The sequence below is a fragment of the Calonectris borealis genome, chromosome 1 (assembly GCF_964195595.1).
Source record: "Calonectris borealis chromosome 1, bCalBor7.hap1.2, whole genome shotgun sequence".
Lineage (NCBI taxonomy): Eukaryota > Metazoa > Chordata > Aves > Procellariiformes > Procellariidae > Calonectris > Calonectris borealis.
This window is the reverse complement of record NC_134312.1, coordinates 99703344-99719323: the sequence shown is the minus strand read 5'-3', so window position 1 is coordinate 99719323 and position 15980 is coordinate 99703344. Positions and strand designations below refer to the sequence as shown.

Below are 15980 nucleotides of genomic sequence, written 5' to 3'. Positions count from 1 at the left end.
CGCTACCCGAGGCGTGAACTGCAAAGGCCTTTTACAGATCAAACCCAACCCCGTGGACCACATGGAAAGGAATGTGCAGCTCGTGGGGCTGCTGGAGCCCAGGCAGGAGGGGCCACCACCGCGCCCCACGGCTGGCAGGGGCTTCTGAGCTCCATCCCCCTGCCCACCGCCAGTGTGTCCAGCAGGGACCAAGCCAGACCAACACAGGCGTTCAGTCCGAGATGAAATGTTTCAAATTCCCGGCCAGGTGGGGACATAAAAGAGGGAACTGTTGATCCTTGCTGCTTCTGACGGTAGCACTGCCACCTCAGACAAGCCTCCTCTCACCTCTGCTGATCCCTCCCCCGGAGGGAAGGAGACGGTGCCATTTGATTCGAAAGAAACTGAGATACAGAGCTAGGTGAAGCCAGTGGGCTCGTGGCGAGGCAGCCAGGCTGGCCTCATTCTCCAGCAATGGCTTCGGCTACGTTTTGAATAGAAGGATGGCAGAACATAAACCTACGATGTGCCACGTAAGAAAGCCCTCAAGGCAGGGAGTAGTTAAGTTGTTTTTCTTGCATCAGCATAATGACTGGTTCTGTGAAACACAGAAGTATAATTTTGAAGTTTTCAGAATCTTACTCTCTAAAGAATCTGAATTTCTGTGGGTGGCTTCAGGCTCACGCTTTCAATTTCCTGTTAAGATAGGAAAATGGAGCCCTTCTTGCCGAACCCTAGAGAAATAATTGCCAGATGTCACACGGAAAAATGTGCTCGTGGCTAGAACATGAGCACTTTAGGCAAGGGCAGGAAATATCATATTTGATAGAAGGTCTTTACCTTTATAATCTTATGGAAAAAGTCATTTATACAATTGGAGAAACACATTTACACAAAATTACATTAATTAGTCTCCTAACATTTTGGGACTGCTTTATTGCAGAGTAAGGAAGATTATAAACTCAATGAAACAAAGTTCTTCTGGCTTTGTTTGTTTTAGTGAAAAATGAAGGTACATCACCCTAGATTCCATTATAAGGAAATAAATTTTCTTTGCTAAGTCTCAGCTGTAACTCTATACAAGCCTACAGATACATGCAGCATTACCATAAATGAGAGTAAAATAAGGAGAGTATTAAAATGTAGCTAAAAAAGAAATCAACTGCCACTGAATAGAGTGTAAAACTATAATTTTGCTATTCTGCTCTCCAATTTGTAATAAAAATGTCAATCTTATGTTTGTATTTAAAAGGAGACTTTGTTGACTCATTTTTTGAATAATTTAAGAGCAAGAACAGCAAAAATATTCTAGTACATATCTTTTAGACAAATAAGCATTTTAACAAAAAACAATTCCCCCCAAAGGATTTTGCAACATTCACATTTTAGCAGATGTCCAGATATCAGCATATGCAGGAAATCTGAAGAGTCGTATCAAACTAAATGCATAGTTTTCTATTGCTATTACCTTTGAAAATTATAAGGTTTGCTGTAATCCAAATAGTCTATTTTGAAATTAAAAAAAACATGACCATTCAGCATTAGAAAATCCCTTTTCACTTCCACCATTTTTGAGAAATACACATCTCATTTGAACACATCATCTTTTCAATTTTCTGCTTTGCCAGAAATCAGGATATCCTTTGCAATATCCTTTACCAGGATCAAAGATATCTTACATAATTTACCTTCGTATAAATTAAACCAAACACTTTCTCCTAGACCATAGAGTTGGAGCTAGGAAAACTAAGGTTTTGTTTCTTGTTTCTTTACTCATCTCTTGTTTTTTACCCCCTTTCCCCAGTCTCACGGTATTTAAAATGAATATAATGATACCTGCTCTGTAAAGGGCTATGATGAAAGTGCTATGAAATCCTACCTGTTTTTTTTTTTTTAATTGTGTATTGTATGTCCATTAGGCTTTCATGCAATTTAATCTTCTTTATCTGCTATCTCTGTTGCTTATCCTCCACTGGAAAATCTGAAACTCTGATATTATTGGCTGGTTTTACTGGGCTCCTACCCTTCAAAATAAGTACTATCAGGACTGAACATGTAAGACAAACTTGCTAAATGAAAAATCATTATAGATACGCCTAAGAAAAAGGTTTGCCCAAATCTATTTGATACAGACTTATAAAGAGAAATCTACATGTACATGCATCACTAGCTATTGATAACATATTTACTGATTATTTTCTGAAGATAAATACAGGTTTTATATATTTTTGTTATAGTCTCCCTTTGTCATGGCATGCTCGTTATGAAGCCAAATAAGCTGCCTGAATTTGAGTAGAAAGAAAGCATTAGTATTAGAAACTGTAGGAGTTTGTTACAGCAGCTCAAAATCCCAGGCAGTCTAGGTCAGGGAACCACTCTTGGGGTTTGAAATTAGTGAGCCAGCAGTAACCGAAGATTTTATCTGCTCTAGATGGAGCTGTGATTCCTACAGTATCTGGTCATTCAGCGTAATTCATCTAAAGTCAATGAAGTCCTCAATTTATTTCTAGCGCGTCTGGCACTCCAGCACAAGGCAGCTGTTTCCAGGCCCTCATAACCCATTCCACTATTCTGATTTATAATCTGTTATGGGGTGACTGCCACAGGCACCTAAGCCACAGGCCTGCGGAGAGGAGAATCAAGAAAAATGGATTCTCACAGAATTATTAGAAGAACTTCGCAGGAAAACCTGAAGGTAAAAGCCTGACATGAATTCATTACATGAGGACTTAGGCTAGTTCAGGAGGTATCTTACTGGTACAGAGCAAGATGGTTTCATGTGAGTGAGATGAGCGTGACTTACTCTCTTAAGCACCTGAAAATTACCTGATGCTACTTGTTCATCCCTTACTAATGAATATTTTATCTTGACATTATCTCCTTCTCAAGTGGTAAATGATAACAGAGCACCGATTCTCTCCCTCATGCTTATCAGGCAAGAGAATTTGTGTTTTTTTTTTTCTTTTTTTACCGCACCCTTCAATACATTCAGACTGCATTACCATATTTTGCATATACAAGGAATAAACAAACCACGACAAATTTCTGTCAAGCACCAGTTGCAATAACGTGTGCACAACAGAAAGGACCTGTGTGCCCTTCCCTGTGGCACACAAGGGAGCAGCGCCTCGCCGTGCCCTCCCTGCTCTCGCACCCTTACCTGGGGACACAGGCTACCAGAGTATTTGCCATCAAAGCACAGTATTTTTTGAAGTGATGTAGATTTAATGAGAAGTTATCCATGCAAATATAATAACTGGACAGTGTTTTACATTGAAATGCCAAGAACACCAGTGATGTATCCAACTATGCATTTAAATAGTCAAAGTTCGTCTGCTGATTACCCAAATATTATGCCTTTGAGAGACATAATTACAGTCCCTCTACGTGTGTGATAGTTTGAATACACTTCCACTTCATACTGTGTCATTAGTCCACCTATTTGTCATACAGACATCTAAAAATAATAAGAATAAAAAGGATCAATTTGACGATGACAATTTTAATACAATCTTGGCCTTTCAATTAAAAGTGAATAGGTATGGAGAACATAGATAATTACAGTACATCCCCTCTGGCACAAAGGCTCAGTAAAAAAAAACCCAAACACTCAGTCAGCCGAATTCACATGCTGGCTTCTGCTTCTGTAAGCAGGCAGACCACAGGCTGCCAAAGGCCTTTTGTGGTATTGAGTCAATGACAATAATTCAGGAGGTAAAAAATGACCCTGTCAGGTAGCAAAGTTTTCTTACAACTCTTGATTCCCTGTATTTCACATATGCACCTGTGATCTTTGCATTGTCCTTCAGATCTCCTGTACAATAGCATGAATATCATAGACCAGGTATTGATATATAAAGGGATACACACATTATTGATATATAAAAGGATACATGTTCACATCCTTTATGCAAAGCTTCAGACACAGCTTCTGAGAACAGAACAACATAAAATTTCACCCAGTCAGTGGTGTGTATTGAAAGCCTGAAGGGCTGACTGGGCTTCTTGGGGGTAGACCCATCCCAAATTGCAATTATGAATTAAAGCGATGGAATTGTTCTCAGGCTTTGACATTTACAGGTGGAAAATAGGGGCAGAAGAGGAGGCTAAATAGGTGAAACATCTATCTTTGCAGCTAATTCTATAAATTTCCCTAGTACCACTGATACTAAATGGAGAACTGGGAGTGGGAAGAGGTAGAGGGGAGGCAAAAGTCTCTACCCATTAATATAATACGCACTCTTCACTGTTTGAATGTTTGGAATTGTGGTTATAACTTGGATTTTTTTTTTGTGTGTGTGTCTTTTCAAAGATCCTACTGAGTAGTTGTCATCCTTTAATTGTAAAGGCATGAAATTGTTTGGGATGATGCCATTATTTTAAAAAGTGGCACTATTATTGTCTCGGTTTTGCCATGTAATTAGTGCCTGTGAAATGCACTAGGAGCAGCCTAGGAAATGGTCCTGTGTTTTGTGATATGACTGAGCAGCAGGAACATGAACTGCCCAGCTTTATTCCAGTGGACTGGAGCTCTGTTTCACACTCGTGGTCCCCAGTTGTTTAAGCTGGGGATCAAACATACTCCAGGGACACACTACCTGGACATGTATACAAGATTCACTTCAAAGGAAACTTGAGCAAAAAGATGAATAGCAAATAGCCTTGTCCTTCTCTCAGAGTCAAGATATGGCAGAGCTATATTCAGCAACTACTTTTGAAGAAAATTAGATTTGTCTTAGGTTGTATTTGAAGGTTTTAATTATCTGAGCATCTTCCTGCAGCAGTTTGCATATATACCATAAATGCCAGATGGAGTTTACTGAACACAGACGATTACACTTTACAAAATAGTTTCTTTCCATCTGATTTCACTATCTAAATGTAAATAGGCAGGTAGGCTTAGAAAATAGGTGGCAGAAGAAGAGGAAGAAGAAAAAAAAAAAATCAACACTGCACTTGGCCATAGGAAATTCACATGTAACCCTGGCCAGGAACACTGACACCCTGTGCACCCTGGTTTGTCCTAGCTCACTCGTGGATATAAGTCACTGATGTTCGCTTCATTTTCAGGGAAGCATGCTTCTCTTACAAAGCTGTATGCTATGCAGTTTGATAGGGAGCTACTTTTTCCTCCCTATACAACTTTTTCATCTAAGTTAACTAGGACTCAAAGGTTTCTTCAGCTCTTTATTGGAATACACAAGATGCCATTACTAAATTATAGATTAGTTTGCATGCCCAGATGACTTTTGGAATAAGAGAATTGAACTTCGAAGCCTGGCAGAGGTATGTGTCCGAGCAGAGCATGAGCCAACCATGTGGCAAAGCTGTGTTGGGAGTGGAAGGAGACATAGAGACTCCTCACCCATGGAGATATTAACAGAAAGGGCGTGTGTAAGAAACGTGAGATAAATATGCTATGCTTGGTGCTGGGGATTAGCATCCTGTTTGGGGCATCACATTTAAGGAAAATGTAGTTAAGTTGAAAAGAATCTGAAGGAGACCAGCAAGAAGAGTAAGTTTGGAAAAATTGCTTAGAAAATAAAAGAATGGAGGGATGTGTGAGAAGAGGACAGCAATCTCCATGCATGTAAGCAGCTGCTTTAAAGAGGAGATCGATCACCTGCCTATGGGCAGTAGTGGTAGGACACGGAGTAATTGCCTTAGCTTGCACACGTACATCCTGGGGGAGGAAGGTTAAATATGAGACTAGATAAATACTATATCTAAAACTGTTTACCTTGGAGACACTAACAGCCATTACTTTCACAGGAGTTTTTAAGAAGAGGGCAGGCAAGCATATCTGACAAGGCAATAAACCTCTGGCTGAACTACAGACAATTTTCTCTTGAGGAACTCTTGCATTATATTAATATTTACTTATGAATGCTGCACCTATACTGAGCACGAAAACTGCTTTCTCCTACTAATGTCTCTTTATATTAACCATGAGAGGTCTCTACAGACAGTTTTCTAAAGTGGTATATATTGCATATTTCTAACAACATGCCAAAGCTTATCAGAGGTCAAAGAAAGCAGTGAAAGGTCAGGTAAAGAATAGAGTCTTTATGCCTGGTAAGTTATGAAGGTATGATTGATAAATATGTATCTATAAATGCATGTGTATATAATGTATATATAATGTGTAAGAAAACAGCTAGGATTTCTTTACTCATTTGTCACATGCTATTTTATTTCAATCATGAAGAAGGTAGCATGCAAACTACCGCAATAATTGATTGCTCCTGTCAGTGATCAGGAATGAAGGAAGCCCTAGAAAATCCACAGAAAGATTTTGCTTATACATTCTACTCTAATCTGGTTTGTACAGTGAAGAGAAGACAATTGCTAGGCATCATGGCAAATTACACTTGACTTAGATACTGGAGATTAATGCCACTTTTTCTAAAGTTAATAAAATCCACTTGCAATAGGATTAAAGTGAACAACCAGACATCCCAGTGTAATATCTACATACACAAAGCTAAATGTATGCCTTCAAGGTTTCCACAACAAAACAGAAGCGTTATTCAAGTGAGAACAAGAGGTGCAGCGCAGCTGTATGTAGAAGACACTGTGGCTTTTCTAAGGCTTTAAGCCAACAGCGTAGCTTCCAGGTAGCTTTTTAGGCAGGATGAAATCCAGAAAAGAAACAAGTAGCAGCCTACGCTATGGGCAGTCCCCTATCTGATAAAAGCTTCTCTACCTCAGGATGAAACAGTCAGAGGTAAGTGTCCTTCTTGATATCATTACATCTCCAAAAGACGGGTACCACTTTGTATATATGATATAAGAAGGTGAAAGCACAGGAGGTTTATTACATTGTTAAGCCAGATTTCTTTTTTTGTTTTACTCAAGTTTTTGCTCAGTTAGGGGTACAAGAGCAGGTAAAGCTGATACACCCTTGCAGAACAGTGATATCAGTATGCTCTGATCAGACATATGCCCCATCATACTAGAAGACATAAAAAGGTTAAAAAAAAAAAAAAAAAAAATTGCTGGGTAGGATTTTTTTTTTACTGGGTGGAAGCTAAATCAGCAGTGTAATAAAACCTGCTCAAAGCACACATGAAGTCTTACCTTATTGTGTGCCAAACCAGCACAGACCTTAATTGTTGTACTCACTCCTTTACACACCCAGCAGAAACTGAACCATGAATTTTGCCTACTTTAAGAAAAACAATCTATCAACAGAAACCATATTTTTTGCCTTCTATCTTCTCTGAGACATGAATTAAAAAATAGCTGTGATGAATTTATGGTTTATTGTACATCTCTGGGCATGCAAGACTGGATGGCCTCTGCAACACAGATTATAAGCCTTGGGGACTCCCTCAGATTTCAGTCTAACTTTGTCACAGTCAACAAGAATTTTAAAAGGATGAACAAACACAGAAACTCACCCTTGTGGTATAAGCAGCTTCTGGGTCATCTTCCAGTACACGAGAGAGACCAAAATCTGAGACTTTGCACACCAAGTTACTATTGATGAGGATATTACGAGCAGCTAGATCTCGATGGACATAACCCATATCTGACAAATATTTCATGCCAGATGCGATCCCTCGAAGCATGCCTACTAGCTGGATGACTGTGAACTGGGCATCATGTTTCTGGAAAATATTTGAAATGTCATTTCAGAGATTGTTCATGTTCCTCCATGCACAGAATTTTTAATAAAGGCCCTGGAAGCTCCTCAAACAAAGAGCTCGTGAGTCAGGGGTCATGATTTCAATGTCACATGGAGGATAATCTCCCAGTCAGCTGAGGGAAGGGGACAGATTTTCAATTCAGATAAAACCTCATTTTTCCTGTTCTTGCTGTCATCAGATTTTTAATTTCCTGGATGGGACCTGTGTGAAAGCCGCATATAAATCTAAGTTGTGTGTGCTCATGAGACTGGAGTGTTGGGACATTAGGGAAACAGATGTCCAACTTCCCTGAAAGGCCATAGGAATTATTAGTGAAAATCCCAGCCTTACCCAATGGACTAGTGAAAGTTTTCTATTACACAAGCATTTTTTCTAACAAAAGCAAATGCTGATCTGATTCAGTGGCTTTCAAATTGCATTAAATTTAAACTCATTCCTCAAAATTTTCCTCAACTTCAGGGGAACATAAAAATCACTTAAACACACTGTGACTTAGCCTAGAAACCAACAGTTGCATATATTTCTAATTGTCTACTTCTAGACACATGTTTTAAATCTCCCAGCTCTTACTAATGCTGCTTGTTAACATCTAGCTTTGATATTGATATATAGATACACAGACGACAGGACAACAGTATGTCCTAGTGCAGCTCTCAAATGAATCCCCCAGTGCTGTAAATGTATCACCATGGGCAGCTCTCCAGCTCTTCCTGCTGCTTCTTCCAGAATTTTATTAAATACATGGGAGCTGGCTCCGCCATGTGGGGTGAGCTCACACGAATCAGTCTGCAATTCATTTCATTTTTGATTAATATACTTAGGGGCGATATTAGCACGGTAAACATTAGACAAATATATGGCACAACAGATGCTTAAAGAGCCTCTCAGAATTGCCTTTCATGAAGAAATTCATTATTATAAAAGACTCTTAGCAGTTCCCTGTTAGGAAACCTTCTTTAACTAGAGCTAACATAACACAAGAGAACCTATACAGACCCCGGAAAAGATTTAGCGAGAAATCAGAAGGAGGTTTCTAACCATGAAAGGAATGGGATGCTGAGATAGCCTTTCAATGGCAATGGGGAAAGCAAACGGAAGTTTTAAAAGGCATTTATAAAAAGGGTTATATAGCCTGGGTTGCCTGTGATATTAACGAGTCATAAGGTTCTTATCTATGATTCCACACAACAGTAGTAAAAAAAAAATCCCCCAAAAAACGACACTCAAATGGACGAACAAGCTGAACAACTGTTTTGTACAGTCAGAAATTATTCGCCTTTCCTCAGAGCTTTCTTCAAGGATTTTTAGCCTAAACAAAATATATACAGTTCAGTACAGATATATTTCATTCAGATATACTGACACATTATTTATATGTGTTTTACATGCTCCAGTGGACATCATAACATATATGGTACATACTGAAACTAAGGTTGACAATATATCCCCTTTTGGGGTTAAACGTCTAGTTCAGTGTTATGAATTTGGGGGATAATGTCATTCAACCGTGGCAGAACCAAAGCAGTCTCCCAGCCACAGCTGAATTTGCCCTAACAAATTAAAATTAAACTAGTGTTTCCCCTCAGATGGGATTTCATTTCTGCTACACTTTTTGTTTTGCCACAAGTAAATCTTGGTGACACAGGGAGCATTCAAATTTTTCTAGGCTCGCTACCAACTTTGACAGAAAACAAAGATAAATCAACAACAGTATTAGTATGTCTAAGGTTGGGGAAAGAAAACAGGCCAATAAAGTTTGCTAGCAAAACATTTCAAACACCCTAAACTTACGGGGTTATTCCCTAAACTTTTCGCATTTAGGGAAACGGCTCTTGGCTCAGTACTATTGGTTTACTGATAAAATTTCCACAAATCCGTTCACTTTGGAAATCGCTTGGTAAGACATACAGGCTGCCAACCAATAAGCATGACTGCATTGCAGTAGTAATTCAGCCCTCAGAAAAACAATCTCCATTTTTGTGTGCCAGAATGTTGTTTTGTTTTGGTTTGGTTTTTTTATGGATGTGACATACTAATAAAACAAAAATGTTCTTCATTTTGGAATAATACTTCCTGCAAGCAGTCAAAATGGACTAGCAGATCCCTACCTGGCTTTCTGAGCACATCACAATGCACACAAAACCAAACGGAAATAATGAAATATCAAGCAACAAGAGCTGATGATGAATCAGAGTACGGTGGCAGCAAATTCGTAACAAATTCAGAACAAGAGCCAGCCCTGCACCATGTAGTTCTCTATTGCACTTACCCGTAGGAAGCTGTCCAAGGAACCATTTTCCATATATTCAGTCACAATCATAACTGGTTTACCTGCAAATATATTACAGGGGTCAGGCATTTAAAATGAATACACAATAATCAGTAAAAACAGGCATTTCAGAAATGTGCCCAAATCTTCCAGATCCCAAGGATAATTTTACATTTAGGAAGAAAGCAAAAGATGCATGGGCAAAACCAGCTCTGTCCACAACATAATTGTGATTTCACTGACATCAACAGAAATACAGCAATTTCAGCATAAACTGATACAATTTTTAGCAGCTCAAGTCCCAAAACACAAAGTGAAGCATCCTGCATTTTCAGTATACGGTGTCTTATCCATCACCGTTGCATAAAATCCTTCATATAACTGTTGAATTTATGCAATGAAGTAGGTGTATTCTGCCATGCATTTGCCCCCAGGTTCCCTCTGGAAGGGAACTGGGCTCTTGCTGTGGAGGGAGCCGCAGTTTCGCCCCAGAGGCGCCCTGGTCTGCACAACGGAGACGCGAGGACTGTGGAGCAGTGCTCTACCGCATAGGCACAGTCAGTATGTTCCTCAGATACTACGGTAAGGGAGAGATTAAGTAGCGTACATGGAGGCAATAGCAAAAAACGTCTCTCTCAGAAGGAGATTTACAACGCATTTAAATGGTAGAGCTTCAGTATTTTCCTAGCATAAGCCGAGGAAAATGTTGGGGTGGGGATAGAGATGGAAGGGAAAGCGCAGAATAAAAGTAATACAGGGCATTGGAAAGAAAAGCAGAGCTGTAACACAGCCACCTCCCACTGCTGGGGGTTAGCCCTCTTTCCAGGCAGCCGTGCCTCCCTCTGCAGCAGGATCCCTGACAACACGAACCTCCCCTCCCCTCCCGCCAAGCACAACTGAGCTGGGGGCCGACCACGCCGCATCCACGGGGCAGCGGCATGCTCTAAAGAAACAGCCCTGCATCCTTGAAAAGCCTCTACTATTTTCCAAAACTTGTCCATGCAGATTCAGATCAGTTTGTGAGACCATTCTTTCTACCCTAAGGTATTTTGTAACATAACCAAAATTTTATATGCAACTCTAACATGTTGGAGAGAAATGAACACAAAAATTAATGTGATTACGGTGAAGTTTCCAGACAAAGGTCATTGCCCTGCTAATATTTTACCGTCATATGGATTTTATTATTTCATAGTATTTTCTAAAGCTTTGTTTATTTTCTCTTTCTGGTAGAGAGAAAGGTGGGTAAGAGCATGAAGTTATTTAAGGAGATGAATTATTATTTCACATATAATACAGGAAGGCATCTGACCATAAAAGCATGACAAAGGCCTGCATATCGTATAGCAGGCATGGTGATATTTTAGCTTTTAAAATTGAACAGCATGAGGCTTGAAAGAGGTACCCAGTACAATTAAAAGCAAGAAAGCCATTAAAAAAGGAAAGTAAATGGCAACAACTCCTTTTTTGTTTGGTTTTTTTTTCAGAAAATACAACTTCTACCAAATAGAAATTCTTAGAAGAGAGATATTAATCTCAAAGAATGAGTTTAATGTAATGAGAAGAAAATCCTTTGTCCTCTTTGCATGGATTAATGGGTTAAAATATCTTCTTTCTGCTGTGCAAAGGATGTGTTATACCGTGGGAGTCACACTAACGGGTAATCGACTCTGTCACTCATTAACTGGTAGGAACAAACTCTTTATCCAAAACATTAATCTTGAATTATATAGGATATGGTACAGATAAAAGACCTAACAATGTAAAATCTCAAAAAAAAATCTGTTGTTTAATCTTGTTAGCAAGAAATATGCAGTGCAAGGAAAAGTACCTAACTTAGACTCTGTGTGTAACATTAATCCAAAAGCATTTCTGGTAACGCACAGAAAACGCTGCTGGATCTTTCAAGTAAAGGGCAGTGCACCGACGAGGCTATCCAAAACTTTCTGTGATAAATTCATGTACTTTGAAACCAGGAGACAGTTGCCTGGTTTCTGTATAAACCCAGTCAATTTTCTGACACATCAGAAGACTGAAATTAGAGTAAGAAGCTACGTCTCTCAAATTATTAAGACAGCATCTTCCTGCCTTGCTCACCCATCCTCAGAAAGCCCCAAGTGCAGGGTTTCACCCTCGTTCCGTTGGAAACTTGTCCATAATAAGAAGCATATGCTCTGAAGCAACATGGCGCACTTTTAAAAGAACATTCAGCGTTCATTTATCAAAGCACAGCCGTTTATACATGATAACAACTTGTGTCAACAGTGTTGAAGAAATTTATTATACTAACAGGCTACAAATTGCTGCAAATTATTAGTAAACTAAGCAGAACATCTGTGCTGGTTATTAAGACTACTGCCTACAGCGCGCCCAGGAGACCGGTGTAGCAGGACAACGCAGAACAGAAGTCGATGCGAAGCAGGGGAACAGCTCTGCACTGAAGCAAAGGACTGAAGTCTTATCTGGTGGGTGCACCTCCTTCATACTGCCGCTGGGTTGTCCCACCGGCAACCCACAGCCGTCCCCGCTTGAGAACTTCTCATACCAAACGGTCCTGTTATAGGGATCACGACAACTGCAGTTATTAGGAATTGCTTCAGAAGATCTGCTTAGTATGAAAAGCTAGTCAAAAAGAATTTGGTTAATGAAGAAAAGGTCATATTGCCTGTTTACCATGCATTACCTGTACTGAGAGTGATCCAGCAAATACTCCACAGGCTCTCTACTGGCTGTACGTAAACTAATGCTTTTGAGACTGATTTAATAGCTATCATTAAAAAAATATGAACACTTGCTAATTTGTTATTACAGTATATTGGTTTGTTTTAAAAAAACCAAACCCCACAACCTTCTTGTCCTTCTATCACTCTACAGAATATTAAAGAAAATAGATTATCTTTACTTGCATTTATGCCATATAATTTTACCCAGTAAAACAGATATAAATAGTTCCAGAGCAGTTTTCTCAACTCCTGTATTCAAGCTATCTGGAGAGGGTGTTGTATCCCTGAAGCTTTTATTGACTTCAGCTGGGAATATTCAGAGCTTGCTCTCTCATACTTAAATGTGATAGGCGGCTGGCACTCCCAACCCCCCCGAAACAGACAGCAGTCTGTTATGAATACAGCTGAGTAGCAAACTTACTAATAGTCGCTTATACAGAATACAGATAGAATTAGTAATGCACATTCAAAAGCAATGCACAAATTCCTGCATGCACAGCAATTAAATTATTTTCTCAAGTGCCACAGAAATACAAAATGTTACAAAATAGATTTCAGCTCAGCTGTGTACAGGCTGATGCTAGTGTTTCAAGTAATTTTGGGACTGCAAATGTTATTCCGACTGTGCATGTCATTGAAAGGCAGGAGATAACTTGGATTTACACAGGCAGATCTGGCAGTCCTATCCTAATGAGACTGTGAGACCTAAGCTGAAGAATAACGTCTTTGTTATTTAAATCATCAAAATAGACTTTCATGAATCACACCTAGAGAAAGCATTATTATTGCAACTGTGTTTCTTCATAACATATAGGGGTTTACATACCTTTCACTAGTTACTTTTAGACACATTCTTGTGGGGTTTCTATTTCATATAATTTGTTGCAGTAAACTATGAAATTCTCTCATGCCTGCCTATGTTTGTGAAACCTTGAATCATGCAATTTTAAAAACAAAATTCCTTAAAACCAATAAAATAATCTACTTAACAACAAAGTATTCGGTATACTTCTACCCAGTTAAACTGGAAATGTCCTCCGCACATTCCAAGCAGTTCACTGAAATGCCAAGGAGCTGCTTTGCCAGCAGGGTCCTCTAGGACGAACTAGGAAATATCCTACGGATTTTTTCCACTCCCCTGAAAAATCTCAGATCGTTCGTGAATTTTTTTTTTTTAAGAATAGCTCATATAAAATCTTCCTGATCTCCCACCTAATAACTACTGCAGGACTTTGGTCATTAAATTTATCACCTTACGCTGCAATGGAAATTTAGAAAGTCTCTGAATTTACGTCTCACAGAACAAGCCAGTTTTGGTACTTCATGCAGCCTCTCTTTCCTACTACTAACTATTTCTCTCTTTCCACCTCAAGGTAGGGGACGATCAGCAGCACAAGCAACGAGAGCCAGACTTGCCTAAATGAGGCAGCATCAGCAGCACCAGATCCCACCAGCTGCTCATAAGGGGAAGAGCACACAGGATCTGAGCGGCTTCAAGGAGGCTACCATGGCTGCCGTGGGAAGCTGGGTAGGAGCTCTAAGACCAACACCACCGCTCAGGAATGCCTGCTACAACTTGCTGTTATCTTAACGAAAGTGGAGCTGGGGAGGGTTCTTCAAATATGTTACTTTTCCAGGAAGGTACTGAGCGTGGAGGGAGTTTTCAGTTATATTTTTGTCTCAAAACAAGAAGGTGATTTGTTGTCATAAACATAGACAAAAACGTGCTTTAAATAAAACCAAAACCAAACGCACAACAAAAACACCCAAAGGCAGATTTAGAAAATGTCTATTAGTAAAAATATAAATATTATCAAAGAAATAAAATCAATTTTACTACTAACAGCTTAGATAATAGTAAGTAGATTTGTTTTTTTGAGATTTTTTTTTGAGAGGTGTGAATTCTAGAGGATCAGGATCTTTAAAATACCCCATACTGGTACATACTGAATACCACATGGAGTATTTTCCCTGCATGAAAACCATGTAGGAAAAAGTTCAGACTTATTTATTAATACAATACTATAAGTTGCTGTAGCCAGGTATGCTGTTCATTAATTTGTGCTAATGATAAACTCTAACGATTTAGTTGGAAGCAGAACATACTGCTTCAGTGCAATTAGGAAACCTTAGGACATCAGACTCCACGACTCCTAGCAGATTATCAGCAAGTGCCTCTTGGCCACTTTGTAGCAATTTGTAGCTCTGGAGTTTATTAAAGCTGCCAGTTTATTACTGAGTTGCACTGTTCTTCAGAAATGCTCCTTTTTCTCCAAGTTCTCTATATTTTTTTCAAGCAGATCACTTTTATTTCCCAATTTTTCCCATCTCATTAACCCGGGGTACTGTTTTTAAGTTCTCTGCAGCCTGAGAGCAGCAGGACAGTGAAGCTCCTGCAGCTGCACTGCGGGCAATTGCCTCCGACACCATTCTTCTTGGATCCACCAGCGTGGGTTCAGCTGGTGCTTGCACACGGGTAATTTTTTTCCTGCTTTTGAGGAAATACAATATACATTGCAAAAGCCAAGGTATGTGTTTCTGCTGTTATCTCTTTTGAAGGATATTTGGTACATATTAACAGGGTTATAACATAAACATTTCTGGAAGGGTTTGCAGAGCATAAACATGGATGATTCAGTTTTTTATTTGCTTTTGCTCTTTCTTGAAAGTTCAGAGAGTCACAGAATAATTTAGGGTGGAAGGGATGTCCAGTGACACTTCCCATGCAAAACAGATGCCCCTGTCATATCTTACTTTTAGTGACGACTCCCTCTAATCGAATGATATTAGGGTGGTCAAACTGTCCCATGATGCTTGCTTCTCCCAGGAAGTCCCTTCTCTGTTTTTCTGTGTAGCCAACTTTCAGGGTTTTGATAGCCACTGAAATTTCCTTTTTAGAAGGCAGCTTTAGGCGCCCACTGCACACTTCTCCAAATTCCCCTAAAAAAGTGGAAAAATGACAAAAGACGAAATGTAGTTATTTCATGGGGATTTAAGAAAGAAGACTTAGCGTTCAGCAAAAGTCCCTGAAGTGTGATGTTTACTGGTGGGCCACAGACCGGAGCTCCAAAGGAGGCCTTTGGACAACCACTTAACATTTCCATGCTTGGGTTCTCCAGCTGTCAAACTGGACAATGTCACTTATTTACACTGCATATCCAGATGACTGCAGAGCAGAGGAATGCATAAACGTCACCAGAAAATTCCCTTTTTGTTTCAGTTGATGCACTTTGAGACAATAGTAGGAGGGCTATCTGATTAATGCAGAAGTATCAGAATAGTCATGCATCCTTGTGAATATTAGACTGCTCATTTCTACCAAAAACAGTACAGTACCCAGTTATTTTACTTATTTCA

At 39.4% G+C, this 15980-nt stretch overlaps 1 protein-coding gene across 1 annotated transcript in view; it reads right to left on the bottom strand.

The window, feature by feature from the left end:
• The window catches only part of EPHA3 (EPH receptor A3), a 230743-nt gene that overhangs the window by 19741 nt on the left and 195022 nt on the right, over positions 1–15980 (bottom strand). Inside the window, exons 11-13 of the mRNA XM_075169368.1 lie at positions 15378–15563; positions 9901–9962; positions 7383–7592 (exon numbers count right to left, since the gene is read on the bottom strand). Coding sequence (XP_075025469.1) covers positions 7383–7592; positions 9901–9962; positions 15378–15563 — 458 coding nt within the window. The remainder of the gene's footprint in view (positions 1–7382; positions 7593–9900; positions 9963–15377; positions 15564–15980) is intronic.